The sequence below is a fragment of the Ascaphus truei genome, unplaced genomic scaffold, assembly GCF_040206685.1.
Source record: "Ascaphus truei isolate aAscTru1 unplaced genomic scaffold, aAscTru1.hap1 HAP1_SCAFFOLD_401, whole genome shotgun sequence".
Lineage (NCBI taxonomy): Eukaryota > Metazoa > Chordata > Amphibia > Anura > Ascaphidae > Ascaphus > Ascaphus truei.
In genome coordinates this window covers 119,751-144,706 of record NW_027456732.1, presented here as the reverse complement: position 1 = coordinate 144,706, position 24,956 = coordinate 119,751, and the positions used below count along the sequence as shown (strand labels likewise).

The following is a 24,956-nucleotide window of genomic DNA, read 5'->3' as shown; positions in this document are numbered from 1 at the left end:
ACATGCGCATGCGCCTACCGTCGATGTAATGACACGCATACTGTATGCGTTTCAAGAAGGTTCCAATGCGCATGCGCCTAGCATTCCACCAATTGTTCAGTATCTGCAGTACAGTACTGTAGAAGCCGCTCAGCCAATGATATTGCTTACAGGAGAATCGCTTTCATTTTGAATCGCACCGATATTGATACTGTATTGTCAAAATAAAAAAAAACACAGAAAATAATACGGCAACAATACTCACCATAGAATTTCCCATTCAGCTGGCGCCGGCGCCGGTCCACTGCCAGTCCAGTGTTCTTGATCATCCACGTCGATAGTTTGCAGCGGGACTAGTCCACCTGTAGTCAGCTGATGAGGCTGGAAATTGCTTAGGTACATGCAAGCTTGATCGAAACTGCACGCGAAATCTGGCTCAGGCTCAGGGTTGTCACTGACGGCGGGACCGTCATTGGAAGCCGGTGCTGGTGCATTGCTTGGCAGCGACTGTCGTTTCTTAGTTGGTTTTAACACGACCCTTCGCCTTTTGCCGTCATCATGATCATAGATACAGGAAAAAGCCGGTGATACACACCAATACCCTCCATCAAATTGTGGCTCAATACGATAAAAACAAGGATCGCTACATAACCTTTTCCTTATTGCACGCTTCCACGTATGAGGAGTTGGCGAAAATTTGTAAAAGTCATAGTTTTCGACAAAAGACTGATACATTTGAACAACTGTTGCCATCTTATCCTCTGTTGCATTAATCGCGGCCCATATCAAATACGCGTAACTTCTGTTGGGTTTTTGGAAAGCTGGCTGCACTTGAACACTCATGGCGGTCGGGTCCCTGGAGAATACTGTAACCGAAACTGGTCTTTGTCTTTCTTTAATATGAAAAGCCTAAATTGCTACATTTTTGCAACCTCTTCCTTCAGTCTCAAGGCCAAGTTACAATAGCACACTGTGGTATCTTTTTTAAACGAAACACCTGCAAGTCGGCACATTACTGAAGCGCATGCGCATTACAATTCATGAATATCTGCCATCTGGCGGACACGCGAAGAATTGCAACCTATTAAATCCGAACCATTCTCAATAAACGCATCAACCACGCGTCAGCCGCGCGTCAGCCGCGCATCAGCCGCGCGTCAGCCGCGCATGACCCATGGATGGGAACGCAAAATGAACGCGGCATGCGCCAGGTGAAGAGCGTCGCATTCCAGGAAAAAGCCAGGGAAAAAACGGCGATTTGTTAGAATAAAAGCTGCCGCAGCAGTAATGTCTCCTATGCAGAGATTTTTTTATACATACAGTATAACACCCTCTGAACTTTACTTTAATAAAGTATAAACCTGGAGGACCCTAAATGCCGATAAACACGTTAGGTTTTCCTATACTTTACAGGAGACTTCCATAACCCACAACTCAATACCGGCTCTGGGACACCTTGGCACTAACTCGGGTACCCCTATGTAACCTAGGGATTCCCGCAACTACTGGAAAATTTTCATCCCTATGCCTAATTTTACTATGCCCAAAATGCATGTACTTAACACACTTTGTTTAATAAAATATACCTTACACTTTTATGCTGTTAAAAAGTATTTTTGGTGATGAGGGATAGAATGAGCACTTGCACTTTTAAGTCCCACTAGCCATATGCCTCACATTCTGCAAAACCTGACTTTAGACTTCAACAAAACCTCACAGTCTTATATATATATAACTGGAGCACACACTGAACCCTATTCTGGGTTCAGGGTGATCTGGGCATTAACTGTGCATCCCTCCTTATACTACGGATCCCCTGACTGGTTCAGGGATACCTCACATGCCTTTTCCCCGTTTACCTTCCTGGGTTTTGCTGAAGCAGGGAACTTAGTGGTGAGTTATACAGCTTCTGGGTGACCTGGGCATTAATTGAGTATCCTCCTTAACCTAGGGACCTCTTTACTGTTAGGGACACCTCACATTCCTATGCCCCTTTTACCTTTCTGGTCTGTGCTGAAGCAGGGAACTTGGTGGTGAGTCGCGTAACTGTTTTCAAGAGAGGATTTTGTGGGACACTCCAGCAGGATACCACCCCGTGTGGAGGCGGACTCGTCGCATATGACATCGCTGGATTGGCAGATCCCATTGTTCTTCCAGTCGGCACGCCCGGGTGCTGGTGCACCCGGCAGGTACCTATACAGCAAGTGAACCAACAAGTACACATCACCTAGTGGGCAGCGCTGTCTCACACATTGGGGTTGGATGTGGGACTCTTGGGACACGGTGTGGGGGAACCCAGTGGTGGGTTAAGGTCGTGCGAGGCTTGGTGGGTAGTTGTACCAAATTAGTGAACATTAGAACCGTTAAGAGTTATTCCTGTGCCAGTAAAGGTAATTGTTGTTTTATACAAAGTGTGTGCTTATTGTTATTGGGTCCTGTGAGGGGCTCCTCCCACTATGTTGGGATCCCACACAGGGGGAGGTGTTGCACCGAGAGTATTGTAATATCACCCCGGGCTCCCCGTGGTGGAGGCTCAGGTCCCTGTGAGCAAACCGGTAAAGGCATCACCAATATCCTCTTTACAGCTTACTCCCAAACTCATTTACGGGTGGGGGGTGGGGGTACAAGGGTTACATTTGGAGGCGCTGCTGAGATTCAGACCTGGGGTGCCCGAACTCAGTTATAAATGATGTTGTTCTCCTTAGCATTACCTTCCTGCCATGGAGCCAGTGCTGTCTTAATGCCTGGGCACGCTGGGCACGCTGGGCAGTTGCCCGGGGGCCCCACGAGCATAGGGGCCCCATGCTTATCTATGCATAGTCCAGAATTTAACACTAATTTCTGATCACCCGTCTGTAACGCTTGTGCTCTCACGCACAATCCAAGACAAGGAGCGGGACCCAATAGCGAGGTGGGGGAAAGCCGCAGGAGACACGAGATAGGAGAAGTTGCCGCGCAGCTGGGGAGCGATGCACGTAGTCACATGAACGCGCCGCACGCAGGAGAATGCGTGCGCTCTCAGACACCACCGCAGGGTTGAGGTATGCCACTAGTGAGGAGCAAGGGGGAGGTAGAGTCCAGGGCACAAGGTCACAATAGAATTACGTTCTGGAGGACGTCCAGCCTCCTTAAAGGCATAGTGCCAGTAACAGAAGAGTGCAGCAATACTAAATACAAAGTAAGGGTTCTTTAGTTGAATGCTTTTACCAAAGTATTGGAAACCTGCTACCACGTCAAGGTAAACCCTATTCAGCAGGTCCTACACTACCCGCAACAGTAAACTAACCTCAGTAAGGAAAGGAGGAATGTCACAGTCTTCCGTTAATCCAAAGGAGGTGAGTAAAGGTCCCAAAGAAAGTCCAGGCAGGAACAGCATGTGATGGCAGGCACAAGAAGCATAGAGTACTGGGGTAGTACTTTGCAGGACACAGGGCAGGTAGCAACTGGCTGTTATTTAAAGAACAGCGGCAGCGGTTAGCAATGAGAGTCAGAATGAGGCTTACTTCCTATCAGGAGGAAGAGGGCAGGATTTGTCAGAAAGCAAGATGGAGTCGCTTGCTGAAGTCACTTACTGTAGAGAAGACAAGGCAGGAGGTGGTACGGAGGCGCGACCTCTCCGGAAGCATTAAAAGGTACAGGACACAACCAGATATTAGACAGTCTTGACTCGAAGCTAGAGAGCGGCACATGCGAGAGAGATGCGACCGGGGGCGGGGCTGAGCTCCGTGGCACACACAGAGGAACCGCGGGTGCGTTACCGCTCTATAAGAAGAGCAGGGATCTGAGATGCGGCATGCAAGGAGGGAACACACCACAGGGAACGTGTTCCCCAATTCCTTTCGCCGCCTCAACATTGAAATCTCCCTCTAACTCGGTAGAAGGAGAAAATTTACGACTTGTAGCGGCGAGTTGGCATGTCTGCGTCCGTGAGATAAATGTTGCCGTTTTTATTGCTTGCAATGTTATGGAAGCAGAATATTGTAACGGATTCATGGGAGGCAATTAACGGCTTAAATTGTTATTTGCCCGGGGGCCTATAATGCTGTTAAGACGGCCCTTCATGGAGCTGCAGTCTACGTTGCTATAATGAAGGCCCAACTGTGCTGAAGCAAAGGGTTAGTGCTGTTCTAGTTGCCCTGAGGCGGGTAGTCGGGATGCCTGAAGGGGGAGCTCTGGTTAACTTAGTCGCAGGGGCCTCTGGAGAAGGTCTGCGATACTGGCAGCCAATAGGAGGTGACGCCCAGCACTGTTAGCTGGGGTCTTAGGAGGAGTGCCTGGACATCCTCAGGTTCCTGAACCTCTGCTAGAGGAACCACTGCAGTGCTGCCAGCCGTGAATGCACAAAGCTACAGAGTATTCAATCTGGACTGTGATCAAAATGGAGTCTCCTTATCTGGGAATGCTAACCGTGAGTCACACCTAAGATGGCATCTCCCGCAATGTCTGGAGAGCGCACATGCTGCTTTCAAAAAGGCTGCACGAAAATGTTTTGAAGAAATCTGTCTGGGTCTGGCGCAAAACCCAGAGCCCCACCACCTTGATGTGTGAGTGGTTCAGCACTGAGCCAGAACCACTCCTTGCTAGTGTGTGCCCCACCTCTGGATTCCACCAGGGGGAGGGGGCGCAGTGAACTTCAATCAGCAACTTCTGTCCACACTGAGGGAGGAGCCGGATGCGAGCTGCTGCACCCTCAGTATAATGGAGCATGGTGAGCGAGAGGAGTGAGTTACCCATTTCTTTTGTGCCCGTGTCTACATAAAGTGAGTTCAGGCGATATGGACTTTGCCCACAACTCATTGCCCGAAGGTTTCCTGGATGTACCCACTGATGGGATCACCAGCTTGATGTGCTTTGGCCCTGATTATGCATTCCCAGAAGAAGACCTTGTTTGGGGGGATATTTTCTCTGTGAGTGGAACAAGTTATCTTGTGTCTAGCCCTCTACTGCCTACGATTAGGGAGTACCAAACCCAGATGACCAGGGCTGACAACAGAAATCGTGGGGCCCGGGACAAAGATTTTAAGCAGGGCCTACCCATGTCGGCGCTATTGCCCGCCGCCCCCCATTTCACACCTCACGAGCCCACTTTCACGCACCCCTTCCCATGTATTTCTCACACTTCCATCTCACTCTCCTGCCTTGCATGTATTTATCTCCTCTGCTTTTCACTCCCCACCCCACAAATATATACAACCCCCCCAACCCCCAAATGAATACAATAAACCCACCAACCCAATACATATATATATAAAAAAAAAAAACAATACATATAACCCCCCATACATATGTATCTCACTGGGAGTGGAGAGAGAGAGGAGAGAGAGGAGAGAGAGGAGAGAGAGGAGAGAGATACAGTGTTCGACAAACCTAAACATTTGCACGCCCCGGGCGAGTGGATTTAACATCGTGGCGAGCTCCTATTGGCCCAAGCAGCACACGTTTGGTACTAGGTGGCGAGTAGATTTTTTGGTGATTTGTTGACCACTATATATATATATATATATATATATATATATATATTGCACATGGTGTCCCACCAGGAGACAAGAACAGCACTCAAAGGTATAATGCAAAAAAAATGTATTAAACACAAAGAACAGGCATAAAAAGTCCAAAGTTTCGGTCCTGTATAGGACCTTCCTCAGGGGCGTGCTAGAGAACAATGCCCACAAAAAACATATATACCCATCACCAACCTGTGTGCACAATCAAACCCAGCTGTTAGCAATTAAAATCAGGAGTATTTGCAGACGCATAGGAGCCCCGTCATCACCGCACATCAGCCCGGCTTCACTGCTCCACTGTTTACATCCGGCTGTCAATGCCATACACACCGCGCATGTGCGTCCACGGGCGGAGCCAGCAAGCACACCAGCCTTCTACGGCATCCCCCGGCATACTCCTGATTTGAATTGCTAACAGCTGGGTTTGATTGTGCACACAGGTTGGTGATGGGTATATATGTTTTTTGTGGGCATTGTTCTCTAGCACGCCCCTGAGGAAGGTCCTATACAGCAGCGGTGCGCAAACTGTGGGGCGCGACCCCCAGGGGGGGCGCGAGACTGCCGGTGGGGGGCGCGGGGTTTACAGAGGCGCCGCGCACTTCCCGAAGGCACTTAAATTAAGTGCCAGGGGAGCTGCAGGGCCTCTGTAAACCATACTTACCCGTGACTCCGGCGGCTTCCTTCTTGCGTCGCCATGGCAACGCGGCGTCAAAATGACGCTGTGAGGTCATGTGACGTCACGTTGCTATGGCAACGTGATGTCATGACGCCGGAGGGCGGGTCATTGGTGGATAGGGGGGGCGCGGAAGAGAGGGGACCGCCGGCAGGGGGGCGCAGGGAAAAAAGTTTGCGCCCCCCTGCTGTACAGGACCGAAACGTTGGACTTTTTGTGCCTGTTCTTTGTGTTTAATACATTTTTTTTGCATTATACCTTTGAGTGCTGTTCTTGTCTCCTGGTGGGACACCATGTTCACTATTCATCCCTATTGAACAAGCACCTACTTACACCTAGCCTTTGAAGTGCCTGCTGCTGCCTATCTATCTATATATATATATATATAGACCATACGATACCGGTTGCAACACGACATCAAGAGACAGCACGCAGCACGCAGCATGTAAATCATACATTTTCTATATTTGATAGAAGACACAAAAAACAACGTTTCGGTCCCCCAGTGGGACCTTTCTAAAGGTGGTGCAATTGAATGCAGTGTACAATTCATATATATATATACCCCAAACCCCAGTTCAATTCAACAAAACCAATCACAGTTAATAAGCCTCACCTGCCTATGTGACATGCATCCACAGTATCAGCAGGTAAAGAGCGGCCATTTTGAATATATTAACGCTGTATTTGTTTACCTGATATGTGTTTGGGCATGCACAAAAGGCTCAGGAATTGCATAATGTTACTGCTGAGAGACTACATAAGTCTGCCACTCAGCGATATCTTGGATAACCGGAGAGAGTGCGCATGGGCTAAACTGATCTGGAGCTGATACCTGGATAGATTAACTATTGTAGGGACGTGCAAAATACACATTGTAACTGCAAGTGAAGCGAAACATGTGAGACACCTGATGTGCTCACCGTAAATGTGCAAAAAAAATGCGAGGGAATAAAACATATATACACACGTGTGGATGACGTGGCTAACTGGAATCTAGGTCAGTATATGAATGCTGAAAGCACTCAGCCATATAACGCATAATGCGTAGTGTAAGAAATGATAATGCAATGATGACTCTATGCATCCTGTCACGAAGCGACACCTTAAAAACCAACAAAAATACATAATGCAGACAATGTCAAATAGAGAAACTGGTAATAAATCAGAATAAATGCTGTGTCACACTCTCAGCAAACATTGCCACAGGTGGCTCTTGACTGCAAGGGACCTGAGGTATCGGACACACTGTAATGCACCAAATAGGTATGGTTAATGCAACAGCATACATAGAAGTGAAACAATGCATCAAAGAATAATAATTTGCACAAACAAAAAAGTCAGTATATAAATGCTGAAAGCACTCAGCCATAGAACGCATAATGCGTAGTGTAAGAAATGATAATGCATTGATGACTATGTATCCTGTCAGGAAGCGACACCTTAAATACCAACATAAAAACATATAATGCAGACACGTCATATGGAGAAACTAGTGATAAATTGAAGGCAGAATAAATGCTATGTGTCTCGCACTCAGCAAACATTGCCACAGGTGGATCTTGACTGCAAGGGACCTAAGGTGCCTGACATGCTGCAATGCACAAAATACATATGGTTAATGCAACAACATCCATAGATAGTGAAACAATGCATCAAAGCATAATAATTTGCACAAACAATGTGGCAACTACGTGAAATATCATCCAATGCAAATGAAGGCCAATATCACCCCTTTTCTTTCTGTAGTGAATTATTATTTGTGTTAAACAGTATCTGGCTGGCTGATGTCCATGATCAGCATGTACAGTATATGCTGTGGAAAAGATTCCTAGTATCAGCAAACAACATAGTGGGGCTGTGCTCCTCAATACCCATTAGGGATTAGTTACATGGAGGAAATGCGGCTAACTGGCTGACACCCCAAGGCAGTATGTGCATGTCACATAGGCAGGTGAGGCTTATTAACTGTGATTGGTTTTGTTGAATTGCACTGGGGTTTGGGGTATATATATATGTATTGTGCACTGCATTCAATTGCACCACCTTGAGAAAGGTCCCACTGGTGGACCGAAACGTCGGTTTTTGTGTCTTCTATCAAATATAGAAAATGTATGATTTACTTACCTGCGTGCAGTCCCTTGATGTCGTGTTGCAACCGGTATCTTATGGTCTATTATTGCTTTATGGGATAAGCACCAAAACTTATTTACTTGCAAATGCTGTGCCGGCTGTGCATTGGATTATATTTATAATTATATATATTTTTGTGTTATTTTTATATATAACTTATTTTTGTTATATATATTTATATATTTATAATTATTTTCTAATTTTATCTCACACTATTACACATTTTATACAACACAAATTGTTATTGCACTATTCTAGAACACACTAACACCCACACACTGATAGTGCTACTCTCTTTTGTTTGTGTGTGTGTGTGTGTGTGTGTGTGTGTGTGTGTGTATCTATATCTATATACTGTACACACACACACACACACACACACACAAACGAGAGTAGCGCTATCAGTGTGTGGGTGTTAGTGTGTTCTAGAATAGTGCAATAACAATTTGTGTTGTATAAAATGTGTAATGGTGTGAGATAAAATTAGAAAATAAATATATATATATAACAAAAATAAGTTATATATAAAAATAACACAAAAATATATATAAATAGAACAGTGTCCAGTGAAAAAAATAAAAATAGAACATACCAGTCCAATATGGTAGATGAAAACAAGTCCAAAAAGATGTTCCAGTCACTGTATGGGGAGGCAAGCTTCTATATGATCTAGCCAGATCAACAAAATCTACAAGAACAAGAGAAAAAGAAGTGCCAGCTCCATAGCATAGCATTTGTATTCAAATTCAAGAGGGGCTGCCAGGACATGCACTCACTTCAAATATATAAAAACATTTATAGGAGACAATCTGTAAGCTTCAAGGAACTGTGGAAAGGGGATGGTGCAGCCAGGGTGTAGTAAGAGCAATATGCTAGGCTGTGGGTATACAAGGCAGATACTTATCAGTATAAGATGTCATCAGGGCAGATGAGGGGAGGGATGATGTTATCCACTTCAGTGGTGGTATAGCTGAATCCAAGGGACTGGCACTCGTGGCGCTTGAATGGAACCCTCAGCGTCACAGAAGGAATGTCCACACAGCACAATGTAGGAGCGCAACCCCAGCAATGCAGTAAAAACTGCCTCTCTCCTCTCACTCTGTGTCAGTCAAAAACGCTGATTCAAACCCACATGTAGCTGCTGCAGATTCCGCATACACACTTCCTGGTAAGCGGATGACGTCAGTGCGTCATGCGTCACGACGTCCGACACGTTTCGTCACGTGAGTGACTTCTTGAAGGGATGATTGGCTGACAGCTTCTCTCTCTCTCTATATATATATATCTAACCAGTGATAATGCCAGATTGAATCTGGCTGTGACAGGGAGGTTGCAGCCAATCATGTCGTGAGCATGCTCAGCCAATCAGTACAATAGTTACATAATACACATTAATACACATTAAAGGGAATAAAAAAACACACATCATTAGCTGAGCATAATACAATTGTCAATAATAACAGTAAAAATATATAGCACCATACTATGTATATCTAAAGGAATATAATGTAAAAGGATAATACAAAACTTAATATAAAAATAATAAATAATGCAGACAAATATAAATAAACAATAAATAAAGGTAATCTATCCATACAACTAGAGATGATATAAATTAACCCAAATTGAAGTGTAGTATGGTAATGATTGTCTTTCAAAATTATAAAATAAAAATTATATATATTAAGAAAATTAATAATAAAACAAAACCATTTTAATAAAACCCATAATAATATAATATAAGTATCCCAATAAGAATAGAACATATAAATGTGATGGTCTAGAGTGTGACAGAAGAGTCATATAATGAATAAACACTAGATGTAGACACCAATCTAAAGAAGGGTAGAATAAAAGTGTTATGGGGTTGTAGATAGATGTATCACATAGTTAAAATACCACCTATCGTTGGATGCAGGCAGGAAATAAGAAAGCAAGAAATTGGAAATGATCCTAATCTTGATAGAACTGGAAAGCAAGACTACACCAGAGTACTGGTGTCTATGCATTCGTTTAACCCCTGAGGTACAAACGTACCTAACTGGTAAATCCAGTAGGATTCACGCGTGCATAGATGTTTAAATCTATCTCCCCCCAGTTTCGACCTGGAGATACTTTCGATTCCAATGATCCTTAGACTCGCTGGATCTTTTGAATGTACACTTAAAAAGTGGCGTGGACGCGAAAAAGAAGAGGGTCCAAGATGGCGGCGCCAAAAATGGTGCGAAAATGTGGTAGCTGCGCTCCGGGAGAGGTGAAGGATGGAGGAGAGGCAGAGCCAAGAGTAGGGAGGAGGGCGGTGAGGAGCCAGTATACCCACAATGCTGCCGCAGGGAAGTATTGTATTGTATTGTATGTCTTTATTTATATAGCGCCATTAATGTACATAGCGCTTCACAGCAGTAATACATGTGGTAATCCAATAAATAACAGATAATATAAATAACAGATCATGGGAATAAGTGCTTTAGACATTAAGGAAGAGGAGTCCCTGCTCCGAGTGACGTCATACAGGCGACCGGGCGCCGGGTGATGACGCGACCGGAAGGACAGCGGTGAAACCGGAAGTGCGGGTCTGCAGGCAGCAGGGAAGCTTGGCGGGGGTGCGCGAACTCCGCCACCGAGAGCCGTGCTGGGTGGAGGAGATAGGCAGGAGGAAGGAGGGAGGGAGGCAGAACGGGCATGCTGCAGAAGGAGGCGGACATGGTGCAATGGAAGGGGGGGTAGGGGTGCGATTGCAGGGGTGTGTTGGAAGAGGGGGTAGGGGTGTGTTTGAAGGGGGAGTAGGGGTGTGTTGGAAGGGGGCTTAGGGGGGTTGGAAGGGGGGGGTAGGGGTGTGATGGAAGGCGGTAGGGTTGGGAGGAGGTAAGGGGCTAGATAGAAGATGGGGTAAGGAGAGGTAGCAGTGGGAAGGGTTAGCTCAGTAGAGAAGAGGTTTAGAATTGGGGTAGAGGGATAGACAAAGACTAGACTAAGGTCTTAACAGACAGATGGGAGTGAAAGAGCAGAGAGTCATAGTATAGAAATACAGAGGGAGGCTGCAACAGCCAAGGTGGAGGGAAACTTAAAGATGCAGCAGGACTATAACAAACATTTCTCTGAACACCTACACAGGGCAGAAGCAGCAGACTATGAAGCAAGGGAATGGGATAGGGGTGTTGAATGAAGTTATATAGTTAGTACAAAGAGATAGTTGGGTGTTATACAAAAAGATGAATGTTATAAAGTACAAGTTTTACATTGTGTTTGGACAATAGAAGCTAGCACCGGTGGTTAGGTGGCGGTCACGCCACCCTGGCAGTAGGTATGTTCCATGGCCCCACAAGGGTTGTTACATCAGGGCCAGTGGGGAAAGTCCCAGGGGAGAAGAGACTCCAGAAGAGTCGACGCCTTCAGGCCCTAGCGGGAAGGTGCGGGAGGAGGTGTGCTGCCCCTGGGCACAAGAGCATGGGTCCGACAGGATCAGTTATTGCTCACGGCAGAGATTGTTGAATTTGTTCCGTATGTTGTATGTTGTCTTGTGTCCCCTGTTTGTTCCTGTGAGGGTTTCCCTCTCCGTCTCCCCGAACCCCTGTCTCTACTACGCCCGGGACCGTTATGGCAAGAATAGGTCTGTGGAAAGCCGGCTGCAGTCCCTTGATGTACTCCTGACAAGACATCAGATTTGGGTAAGCACCTTCGCACACATAACACTATGGCTGTAACTTGGGTATCACATAATGTTAAAGGCTTGAATAGCCCCCAGAAAAGGAGAATCGCATTCAATGAATATAAAAGGATAAAAACAGACATTTTATTTTTACAGGAGACCCACTTTAATGCTAGGAATAACCCTCGGTTTCTGGATGCCAACTTCCGCCAGTTCTATCTAGCGTCCGCTCTTGGGGAAAAAAAAGGAGTGGCGATACTGTTTCACAATAGCTTTCCATTTAAGGTGGATAAGGTTAAAAGAGACACGGAAGGAAGATACCTTATCTTGACGGGGACAGTACATAATAGTTGCTTAACTCTGGCTTCAGTTTACGCCCCCTGTGAAAATGACCCACAGTTCTTTCGTGTATTTTTTGCACTACTGGATAGGATGGCGGAAGGGAATCTAGTTATTGCAGGAGACTTTAATAAAAGATTAGACCTGACATTAGATAGAGCACAACAGAGGACTAAGGACAGAACTGCAGGGGTGACGGCACTTCGACAGGGTATCAGGGACAAACAGTTAGTTGACATTTGGAGGGAGCAGCACCCTAGAGACAGAGGCTTCACATTCTACTCGCACCCGCATGACAGCTACAGTAGAATTGATTACTTCTTCATATCAAATAGACTGGTTCCGCAGATCTCCTACTCAGGAATCCATGATATTTCATGGTCAGATCATGCACCGATTGAGCTGAGGTGCTCTCAAATTAAATTGGCCAGCCCAGGAGCAAATTGGAAACTAAATGAATCTTTAATTAAGATCCCAGAAGTAGCACAAAGCATAAAGGACGAGATTTCGCAATTCTTTAAGACAAACATAGGCAGTGTGGAGTCCCATGTCACCTTATGGGAGGCTCACAAAGCCACAATGAGAGAGGTCCTGATTAATATAGCATCAGGAAGGAAAAAAGCAAGGGTGACCAAACTGACTCAGCTGCGAGATAAGCTCCATGAACTCTCTATACTGCATAATCGAACGGGTAGAGAGGAGACATTACAGGAGTTGAAGGATGTAAGAATAGAACTTAACCTACTCCTTACTTCCCAGGCTGAAAAGACACTGAGTTGGACAAAGAGGAAATTTTTCCAAAAATCGAACAAGCCAGATACAATGCTAGCTAGGAAAATTCGCAACAAACCACAAAACTACACCATCCACTCAATTAAAACTAGAACGGGAGACTTGACTTCTAATCCCAAACACATAGTTGAGGAGTTTAGAGCATATTATGAAAGATTATACGATGGGCAGAAGGTGAGGCATAACGATAAAACGAGTAAAGCTTTAGAAAAATTCTTAGCGGACTCGGGTTTTCCGAAAATAACAAGGTTGGAGCGAGAGTTTCTAGGAAAGGAGTTCACAGCGGAGGAACTGCTAGATGTAGTTACAAACCTTAAACCTGCAAAAGCTCCGGGCCCAGGCGGTTTTTCGAATCTATAATATAAAAAAATATATAGTGATTCTGTCCCCGCATTTATTACGGATGTTTAACCATATCCTAGCAGGGGGGTCCTTTTCAGACATGATGCTGCAGGAGTCCATCTCGGTGATTCATAAACAGGGCAAAGATCCCACCAATTGTCCAAGCTACAGGCCAATCTCATTAATTAACTCAGATATCAAAATTTATTCCAAATTAATCGTCAATAGATTGAGTTCAATTCTTCCTAGGCTGATTCACCCGGATCAAGTTGTTTTTATCACAGGGAGGCAAGCGGCCGATAACACCAGAAGAATAGTAGATACCATTGACTATATTAATGCCAATAAAATCCCGGGCATTATATTAAGCCTCGATGCTGAAAAAGCCTTTGCTAGAATTGACTGGCCCTACCTAGATGCCACGCTTGCAGCGTTTGGAATGGGGGAGACGGTATCTTGGGCAATCAAAGCGCTATACACTAACCCGACAGCGCGAGTAATCCATCAGGGGTTGCCATCAGGCGCACTGAAAATTAAAAGTGGTACGAGACAGGGATGCCCACTCTCGCCCTTGTTGTTCGCCCTATGCATGGAACCACTTGCAGCTCACATTCGGAGTAATAAAGATATCACAGGAATTCAAATTCACTCTCAGGAGTACAAGACCGCATTATATGCGGATGATGTTATATTGACACTGTCTAGGCCCCTTGTCTCTCTACCCAAACTCTTTGACCTCCTGGAAAAGTTTAATACGATCTCAGGGTTTAAAATCAATCAAGCAAAATCGGAAGCGCTAAACCTAAATCTCCCAAAGGACACAGAAAAACTAATAGAGATTAACTTCAATTTGAATTGGCAACCCAAAACGATTAAATACCTAGGAGTTAATCTCACAAAGGAGGTTAAGTTGTTATATAAGGCAAACTACCCTAAACTCTTGCAATCTTTGAGAAAGGAGCTGAAGGAGTGGGCGACGTATGGTATCTCCTGGATTGGAAGAATTTATAGCGTAAAGATGAACCTTCTCCCCAGACTATTATATCTTTCTCAGAATCTCCCCATACCTTTAGAGAGGGCAGACTTCAAGAACATGCAGGCCCAGATCTTTAAGTTTATCTGGAAAAACAAAAAAGCTAGGATTCTGCACCGACACACTTTATTCAAGCAAATACCCGGTATGTACCTGGCAGATACCTGGAATGCGCCGCTCCTCACCTCTGACAAGCCCCGTTGCATTTGCCTTCCCAGCCTGGGTTCATGCCTGGCTGATGGGCGGCTGATCTGTTAAATGATAATGATTAGGATTTAATAGGCTGCAATGCTTCGCGTGTCTACCAGATGGCATAAATTCATGAATTGTAATGCAGTATATATATATATACTGTGCAGAATTGAAGCCAGCAGGAATAAAATGCTTCAATCCCTGCTTGGAAAATAACTCAATGCACTCGGGCAGAAAACAGTCACAAACCTCAATACACCCGGGTATACCCGAATTCGTGGGACTAGCCGAGCTCGAATAAAGTGTGTCGCCAGTGTACCAGCAAAAACATTAGTGAGGCCCAAAACCGCAGGCGGACTGGCGGTACCTTGCTTGTTCTCATACTATAGAGCGGCACAATTGACCCAAATTATTTACTGGCACACAGACCCGAAACTACGTAGGTGGGTGGAGCTGGAGAGGGATATCTGTGCCCCACTAGAAATTCAGAATTTGATTTGGTACCCAAAACTTAGATTAAAGCAGATCTCGAGACCGCTGTCCTCAATGATCAACTCATTTGCAGTCTGGGAAGCCACCAAATTTAAATGCGCCCTGACCACGAGGAGCTCACTGATGACCCCATCATTTGGAAACCCCGACTTTGCTCCAGGGATGGACGAGGGACACTTTTTACTCTGGAGACAGAGTGGGTACGGGAGGTTGAAGGATCTGGAGGGCAGAATCACTATTAAGACATTCACACAGATTCAGTCAGATAAAGGCATTCCAAACACAGAATTCTTTAGATACCTCCAGATCCGGGCATTTTAAACCAAACACACCAACCGTCCTAAAGTCACTAATTTTGAAACGCTCTGTGCACGTGGGCACGTACCACGGGGAATTATCTCTAGATTGTATAAGGAAGTGATAGATCCTGGAGAGGGCAACAGACAGAGACTTGACTACATGACATAGTGGGAGAGGGATCTGGGAGATACATTAGAGGATGAGGACTGGTTAGAAATCTTTGAAGCGGCAGCAAGTAACTCGATCTGCACGACATTGAAGGAGAACTCATATATAGTTCTAATGAGGTGATACCTCACCCCAGTTAGGCTATCTAAATTTGTACCAGTTTACTCCCCCTTGTGCCCTAGACAATGGGAAGAGCCTGGGGACTTGTTGCACATGCTGTGGTCTTGCCCTCGATTGCGCCCGATCTGGGAACAAATACAGAATTGGCTAAAGAGGTTTTTGTGCCTCGAAATTCCTCTGGATCCCTGGTTATTTCTATTAAATAAACCACTGGAGGGCCTGTCGAGAGCAGGAAATAAACTAGTCGCCCATTTTGCGACAGCAATGAGGTGCGAGACAGCAGCATTGTGGAAACAAAACACGACTCCATCGATAGATAAGATTCGGAACAGAATTTGGTTTGTCTGCCAGATGGAGAAATTGACAAGTTTGGTCAATGACACTGGCTCAAATTTTCTAAAAGTCTGGTTTCCGTGGCTGGCGCAAACCGACATCACGGGGGTGAGCAATGCCACCATTTGGCTGTGATAGCGCAAGGTGAGTTCTCCTTCAACGAATGGCAGTAGTCGCACCACAAGGACGGACATGACTGATAGGGACAATTGCAGCCTCAGATTAAGTGGTTAGCTAGGACGCACGAGGAGTTCGAGAGGTCTGGAAAAACGGCGGCTCATGGTAGAACTGGTAGCGGTGGCAGCGGTGGCAGTGGGGGTCCCCCCCTTCCCCATCCCCCCCTCCTCCCCTAGTGTGTCCCCCCCTCCTCCCCCCTGAGTCTTTGTGTAAGTGAGTTTATGTGTAAATTGAAGTGGCAGTAAATATAGCAAAGAAGTTGACCCATGTTATACTATGCTTTATAACTGCTGTATGTCTGAAAACTGAATAAAACATAAAGTTGAAAAAAAAAAACTAGTAACAGGAGTTAGGGTGGTTTTAGCGTTGGTTCTGATCTGGAGCTCAGTCATTGGAAGCTTTAAAAATGTAGCCTTGGTCCCAAATTAAGGATACAAGATAAAGAGGTACCAGATCAACTTACATGTGCACATGATGGGCCTCCCTGTGGCCCATCCCTATGTGTCTAATTATTTCCCCTCCTCGGGTTGTGTTTACCTTTGGGATTGTGTGAGCAGCATGGGTTGTTACTGCACAAGTGCTTACTCCCTTTGCTCTCACGCATTACCTTGTTTACACGTGGCACCTGGGAGGGGTTTAGTGTGTGAGCGTGGGGGTGCGCACGCGCCATGGGGACGTTCATCACATCAGGCATGCTCAATTTGCTGTTGCTTTGGATTGGATGTAGGGGGCGGGGCCCTTGTCCATGGTGTGGGTGCGTGTGCATGTAATCATTTTACACCTGATGATAATCTGCACATGTTGGGTTGGATCCCAGCGATGTTTTAGGATTGGTAAGTCAATCTATTATTTACCTATAAATATATTGGTGATAAGATACGTACACCTTGAGAAAGTGCTCTGTGTAGCGTGAAACGCGTTGGTAGGGCAATGCCTTGCTATTTTTTCTCTCATGACCAATAAGTAATTGTTTAATGGATAATGCACTTTCCCTCTAATCTAGTCTTTTTTGGACATCCCTGGTTGTGCTCTGCTACCTCCTTATCTTGTATCCTGCATTACACTAATGGAGGCACCTAGATTGCCTGGAACTTTGATCAACATGGACGCTGCAGCATACTTGTGAGTTTTTGGAAAGAAAGAAAGAAGATCCGGCACCACTGCAAGTGACAAGCATCCAGGCTACTTCCGGGTTTCTTCCTACTTGTGAGTTTTTGCTTGCTACATGTGTTTCAGTGTGATTATTAGGACATTAGGTACTTATTTGGGATGATATATAGCATATTGGTTTCTGGAAATATTGTATGCCGCATTTTGTGGGTTTACCAATCATGATACCCCACCCAGTACCTTTCCTCATCTCAAGATATATAATCCAGTCTTCATCATAGGAATATCCTATTTTATCTATACACCAGTTGTTCTGTATATAGTCTTTAGCACCTCGCACTTATGACTTTTTTTGGTCCCAGTGTTTAAAAACAGTTTGTTTTGGGAAATCCAATTTTTAAGTCTCAAAAAGTCAGATTGAAGTATGGGTTCAAGGTCGGAGAGGCTAGGACTGTGTGCATATAATATTGTGTCATCTGCATACATGTGCCTTGAAGCTCCCTTACAAGCTGTAGGAAGATCATTGATGAACACAAAGAAAAGAAGGAGCCCCAGGACAGAGCCTTGCAGGACACCACAGGTGATATCCAAGGGGTTGGAGTTAGAGCCTGAGATGGACACATGTTGGGATCTACCTAATAGATTGGAATGAAACCAGTTTCAAGCATGCTTCCTTATTCCAGAGCACTGGAGTTTGTTAAGCAGTATAGCATGATCAACAGTATCAAACGCCTTTGCAAAATCTAGGAATATTGCACCGGTGCGTTGCCCCCATTTCATTCCACACTGGATTTCATTGCAAACTTTTAGCAGGGTAGTTACCGTGAAGAGTTTTTGGCGAAAGCCAGATTGGAATTGGCTAGGGAAATTGATGCTGATATTGTACACAACCTATATGAAGTCCAATTGCGGAATGTTTATAACATTATAAGTACACAATTAACCCTTGAAAGTTCCTCACCATTTTTATGGTTTCAGGAGGGGGTTGAGGACAAAGGAGAGTGGGGATGGACTTGCCTATCTGGGAGCCATTGTCTGCCCCAGAGAGCGAGAAGTGGCTACTGTATCTCATCAAGGCATAGCAAGTTTAGTTCCAGAGATCATTCCTGGACTGGTGTGTTGATGAACTAAATGGTATTCTCTGAGGTTGTGCCAGAGACACCCAAGACGAGGCTGCATGCCTATCTGATGCGGGAGATTTAAACTTACCTGCTTGCATCCTTGCAGCCAGCGCTTCCTGGACATCCCTATCCCAACCAAGAGTGGAAGCTGCAATGGGCAAGTCATTTCAATGGCACTGGCATCGAGGACTGCTAGAATTCTATGTTTTCCCTGTTCGTGTGAGTATACTGTAGCTCTGTTGGCTGCGTCCAAAATAAACACCCATTTGATCTGTGTCCTGTCTGTTGCTTGATCCAACTGGTCTTCAGTGACCGTCCCTTTTCTATGTTCCTATCTCCATAGTAAATCATGGAGAAAGGGTGATAACCAATCACAAAGTGGATGCAGCGTTTGGGACCAATCACAGCATGGATGCTACGTGGGCCAATCGCAGAAAGATATATGGTCTTGTAACCTGATGGTCTGATTTACTTTGCTTATACTTTCTCTGGCTTACTCAGTACTTGATTTGCTGATTTTGAGCCTTCTATTGACATTACATTGGTCTTTGAGTGCTGCTCTGGTTATTGGGGTGTTAGGGTGAAGGGAAGTACCTTATGGTCTTTTAAGACCTGAGGGAACGGGCCTGAGGAAGGGGTGTCCCCCCCGAAACGTTGCCCCCCTGATTACCCTTCCCCCTTGTGTGTTTTGTCCCCATTTTGTGCCTTTATATTGTCACACCCATTTTTCCCTATATTGTTCACCCCAATCACCACTGGCTTATCTGTGTTTTTGCATTAGCGCCGCATTACTCCCTGTATTATCTTGTGCTGATATTAAATTATTTATCATTGTGGCATAATCCATAGTATCAAGTTTTCTTAGAGTCAGGTAGTGCTGGTACTTTAGACTATTGGTTGTGGGGGAATTTGGGTCCTCCTAGTTCCGCTTGCATCCTGCAGTTTCATTACTTTGTCATTGGTCAGTGATGTCTACTCAATTGATGTAGGCTTATAGGCCAATCAAGGCTTCGGGAAATTCAAACCAACTAACCAATGTCTCAGTGTCTGAGTCAGTTGGTTCTTAAAAACTCAGGGTCCAGTTTCAGCTGGATACCACTTGTGGAGATTGATGACTCAGTCTCACCTGAACAATGGCCCTGCCTTCAGTCACGGTACCCCAGGCTCGAGTACACACCCTCTGCTCTAGTCCCAGCAATAGCCATTTCTGCAGACATGAGCTGAACAAAGGGTTTCTAAGCCCTGCATGTCCAGAGGTCTTGGATATGCTTTAGAACACATGTTTATGCTTGCTGTTACATTTGACACAGAAAATAAATGTTTACACATACATTGACATCATATATTTGGCCAGGTGAGCCACAATAGGATATAGATTAAATATATAAAAATAAAATACACACACAGGGCAGTCTTGTGTAGTCATCCAGACAATAGGGCAATGGGTGGGCTTCACATTTTTTATAAGAGCCTCAGTACCCATATCATCACAGATACCTCAAACTGTTCATAGTTGCTCATAATATACATTTTAAGTGTTTCATTCTAAAGGTTTAATTTTTCTGAGGCAGTTGGTTTGTGCTCTTATGCTTTATTTTATTTATTATTTTAAGACTGAGCATTTTCTTTAGCTTATCTTTATATTGTTGAGCATACTAATATATATATATATATACAGTGGTTGACAAATCACCAAAAAATCTACTCGCCACACAAAAATATCTACTCGCCACCTATTACCAAACGTGTGCTGCTTGGGCCAATATTTACTCGCCCGGGGGTTAAATCCACTTTCCCGGGGCGAGCAAATGTATAGGTTTGTCGAACACTGTATATATATATTAATATATATATATATATATATATACATACATACACATATATACACACACACCCACACACCCCTAAATGCAGAAAATACTACTCTCTCCCACCCCCCTTATTTTTCTTTTTATATGTAAAGCATGTGACAATGTATAATTCCACAAGCTTGCCTAAACTGGCAATCGTTAAATACACCTGTTATAAATCTGTACAAATCCTGATTGTGTGCCTAACATATTTGCCACCTTTTCGTTTCAAACAATCCTTCAGTCAGTGTTACAGCAGCTACAATGTATCCTTATTTTAATATAGTAACTATCTATTGTTGCAGATGCAGCTCAAACTGCATAGAATATTGGCAACAAATTATCACAAACAGGAAAGTGTTGGAAAGATTCGCACTTCATAGGAGGTGGGCTAAAACCTGCTGTAGAAATTAAAGGATGCTTTAAAACAGATTAAAAATTGAACTAAGTTGAATTATAAAAAAGTCACCATTATTTAAAACTACAGAAATTATGAATTTAATTTTTTTTATACGATTTCACATGATTTGCATATGGTAATTATGCAGTGATTTAAATATTGCTGTGTGTTTCTCTTTGCTTCATCAATGTTTCTTCAATGCAGGCACTTTTACATTAAAAAAAATCTGCTTCTGACTCCTGAATGAGATGCTCATCAAAACCTTTAGCCACATTGATGGATTTTACACATTCAATGAGTGGTTGTATTTATGGACGTAACAGAACAACGTGATACATATTTGTCATTTACAGTTCTGACAAATGATCAGAAAATCAATTATAAACAAACAGAGAGTGCCCTACAGAATGCACTCACTGTGTATGTAATGATGAAGTAATAAAATCCTTTTATTGGTTATTAAAACAGTATTGGAAAGAGGGATTCAGGTGTGTAACTCCAAGAACTGTACCTATTAGACCGCTAACCACTTGAGCACTCAGTCGTTCAAAAATCACTGTAGCAGAGAGATAGTTAACAGCATACCTTTATTGCGTCTGTGCAATATTAATAAAAAATGACTCTGCTACTAAATGACATGCACCACGCGTGCTGTTATGTTTTTGTAGAAATTCTTGGTCTGGGTCTGAGATATCTTTCACATATCTATACTGTATATGACGCAACAACATAAGAAACAATCTTAGCCATATGTATAACTTTGGCACAATTTGAAAATAACTTTTGTGCCCCTTGTGTATTTTGCTGGTGCAAATATTTCTCCCAGCATTATATTTTTTAGAAAAATAACACATATAGCTAAGATTGTGTCTTATGTTGTTGCGTCATATACAGTATAGATATGTGAAAGATTTCTCAGACCCAGACCAAGAATTTCTACAAAAACATAACAGCACGCGTGGTGCATGTCATTTAGTAGCAGAGTTATTTTTTAGTAATATTGCACAGACGCAATAAAGGTATGCTGTTACAGTAACTATCTCTCTGCTACAGTGATTTTTGAACGACTGAGTGCTCAAGTGGTTAGCGGTCTAATAGGGACAGGTCTTGGAGTTACACACCTGAATCCCTCTTTCCAATACTGTTTTAATAACCAATAAAAGGATTTTATTATTACTTCATCATTACATACACTCACAGAGTGAGTGTATTCTGTAGGGCACTATCTGTTTATCATTAACCCTTCTAGCCTATATCGCACCTCTGTGTTATTATCTCTTCCAACTTCAAACCACTAAAAAAGCTGATGCGGACACATCCTTTTCCCTTCATCCCATGTTGTACAGAAAATCAATTAAACTGCTAAAGAAAAAAAATCTAATTGGATTTTTTTCTAACAAATGTTGATGTTACATGATATTAGTCTATAAAATAGTACATCAAATTATACGAATTATTTCTTGTTTATACTAAAGGTACAATTCCTCTTAACAGATCTCAAAGTGGGAGCACTTGACATCTTTAAAACCAGATCAACTTTCATTATTTAATACAGATTTTATGGCTTTGTAAACGAATGTTCAATATTGTAAATCCAAGAGGAAAAGAAATATCACTTGCTGTTCAGTAAAAATTAAATGTAAAGCTTTTAAAGTGAACCTACTAAAAATGTTTTACCGCAAACTATAAAAAGGCCAACTTTATATATACACATTAACTATGCTCGTATCAAACTCATGTGGAAAATATAATTGCATTGGCTGTATGTGCCCTAGAACTGCCCTAGATCAAATGCATCATGCGGGTGTTGGGGGCATCATTTCATGTAGTTTTAATATGCATTTACATACAATCTGCATTTTACTGGGACTCAAAAACGGTGTCAGTAAAAAAAATAATCGCATTGTGTGAATACCAAATCCTGCTTTGATGAGCACGAATTTCTTGTATAACAGCAGCGCCACCCTGTGGTATTTGTGCGAACTACATATACATTGAATGGGATTCCTGGCGCTTTTCTGCTGTTCTCCGGTCAGATCAATAGCTTTAAAACTAAAACAAACCAATAAATACAACTGTGTAAATAAAACTAAATCTAACAGAACACTTCGTTGCATTTGGTGCTTACCCTTTTTATCCCGAATGCAGAGTAAATATGAGCATTATAGCTTTTACACGGATAAGGTGGGTGGCTCTTAGAAGAGCCTTTGTGTTTGTGGGTCAGTGATGAGATCAGGGTTACTTGGCGCTAGTGTACTTGGTGACAGCCTTGGTGCCCTCGGACACTGCGTGCTTGGCCAGCTCTCCCGGCAGCAGCAGGCGCACGGCGGTCTGGATCTCCCGGGAAGTGATGGTGGAGCGTTTGTTGTAATGAGCCAGACGGGAGGCTTCTCCTGCGATGCGCTCGAAGATATCGTTGACAAAGGAGTTCATGATGCCCATGGCCTTGGAGGAGATGCCGGTGTCAGGGTGAACCTGCTTCAGCACCTTGTACACGTAGATAGCGTAACTCTCCTTCCTGGTCTTCCTACGCTTCTTCCCATCCTTCTTCTGGGTCTTGGTCACGGCTTTCTTAGAGCCCTTCTTGGCAGCTGGCGCTGACTTCGCAGCTGGCGCTGACTTGGCTGGTTCAGGCATATTGAGCGATGCTTTCTCCTTCAGCTACAAACAGACAATGTCTAACTCCTCCCCCAGCAGCTCTATTTATAGGCTTCCTATGCAAATGTGAAGCTGCAGTCTTCTGTTCTTGCATTGGCTGACTTTATCATGTGACTGTTTATGACCTCATCAGATCCATTTCAACTAAGATGATTGGTAGTTACAGGATTCTGGAACTGATTGGCTGATTTGAAGACTGACCAATGACAGAGGAGTTACGATGCCCCATAAAGGTATAAATAAGGGCACAGGGGGCGGGGTTTGTTAATTCTTTTGCTGTTACAGCTGTGATCAGATTAATAGAAATGTCTGGAAGAGGCAAACAGAGCGGGAAAGCGCGCGCTAAAGCCAAGACTCGCTCTTCTCGGGCTGGGCTGCAGTTCCCAGTCGGCCGTGTGCACAGACTTCTTCGGAAGGGTAATTATGCTCAACGTGTGGGAGCCGGAGCCCCGGTCTATCTGGCCGCAGTGCTCGAGTACCTGACTGCGGAGATCCTGGAGTTGGCCGGTAACGCCGCCCGGGATAATAAGAAGTCCCGCATCATCCCCCGGCACCTGCAGCTCGCTGTGCGTAACGATGAGGAGCTGAACCGGCTGCTCGGAGGGGTCACCATCGCTCAGGGGGGTGTTCTGCCCAACATCCAGGCCGTGCTGCTGCCCAAGAAAACCGAGAGCCACAAACCGGCCAAGAGCAAGTGAGCTGAATACCCGAGACCAGGAGCAGAGACCCCCACATACCCAACACAAAGGCTCTTTTCAGAGCCACCCACAATATCGAGAAAGAGACAAGTCATTTAATATTTACTGCAGCGAGATATATTACTATCTAAGTATGAGTAAGTCTGATTTAATTGTTACTGATTAAATGAAATATTAAAGAATGTATAAAAATAATTAAAGTACATGTATCGCCTCTTGTTAGTGCTGTAATTGTGAAAATGTTATGATTTCGCTATATCTGCAGAAGATAAACACAAAGCAGTCACTTGCAAACCGATATTTTCTTTCACTAATTATACAGGTTTGGGTTCAGTTACACTTCTATAGCTCTGTAACTCGTGGAAAAAAACATCTGTTCCATACCATAACGACACTAACTTTTCACGGGGACCTAACTTTCTTACCGACTTTTATTATTTCCAGGAAAGCATAAACCGCCACAGGTCCACCTCCTATAAATTAAAGCAAAGTTGTGTAGCACGGATAATGCAAAGTATAATATTAATACCTTTATATTTGTGAATAAACAAAAAGGCGCCAAAGCATTCAATTTAAACAAAAAGCAAGTAATTGAAACAATGCACCACACGGTGGCGCTGTTGGATTAGAAATCGATGTCGGCATTACTTGGATTATAATGCTAAAAGCTGTTTTTAAATCGGACACGAGTCAGCAAGGCACGAAGCTGTGTTATAGTGAACTCACCCACACTTTAACTCATTAAAGCAAAGGATGTGAGATGAGTAACATTTATGCCAAAACAATAAAACGTCAACTATATTCAGCTAACGATGTTTAATGATTGCCCACAAACATGCAAAAGCCATACAATAATTAATTGGGACTTGTTCGAAAATAGTATAAAGATTATA

The 24,956-nt window shown here is 43.9% G+C and overlaps 2 protein-coding genes across 2 annotated transcripts; one reads left to right on the top strand and one right to left on the bottom strand.

Moving 5' to 3' along the window:
- Positions 1-22,864: 22,864 nt before the first annotated feature.
- Positions 22,865-23,394, bottom strand: LOC142483958 (histone H2B 1.1-like). Its single transcript, XM_075583876.1, has one exon. It carries the CDS (start codon positions 23,342-23,344, stop codon positions 22,946-22,948), a length of 399 nt encoding a protein of 132 aa, XP_075439991.1. The 5' UTR covers positions 23,345-23,394; the 3' UTR covers positions 22,865-22,945.
- Positions 23,395-23,653: 259 nt separating this feature from the next.
- LOC142483952 (histone H2A type 2-B) lies at positions 23,654-24,187 on the top strand. The gene has a single exon (XM_075583869.1). It carries the CDS (start codon positions 23,671-23,673, stop codon positions 24,061-24,063), a length of 393 nt encoding a protein of 130 aa, XP_075439984.1. The 5' UTR covers positions 23,654-23,670; the 3' UTR covers positions 24,064-24,187.
- The last annotated feature ends 769 nt before the right edge of the window (positions 24,188-24,956 follow it).

Excerpts from the sequence above, each read along its gene's own strand:
- LOC142483958 (XM_075583876.1), bottom strand. The coding sequence starts at position 23,344 with ATGCCTGAACCAGCCAAGTCAGCGCCAGCTGCGAAGTCAGCGCCAGCT.
- LOC142483952 (XM_075583869.1), top strand. The coding sequence starts at position 23,671 with ATGTCTGGAAGAGGCAAACAGAGCGGGAAAGCGCGCGCTAAAGCCAAG.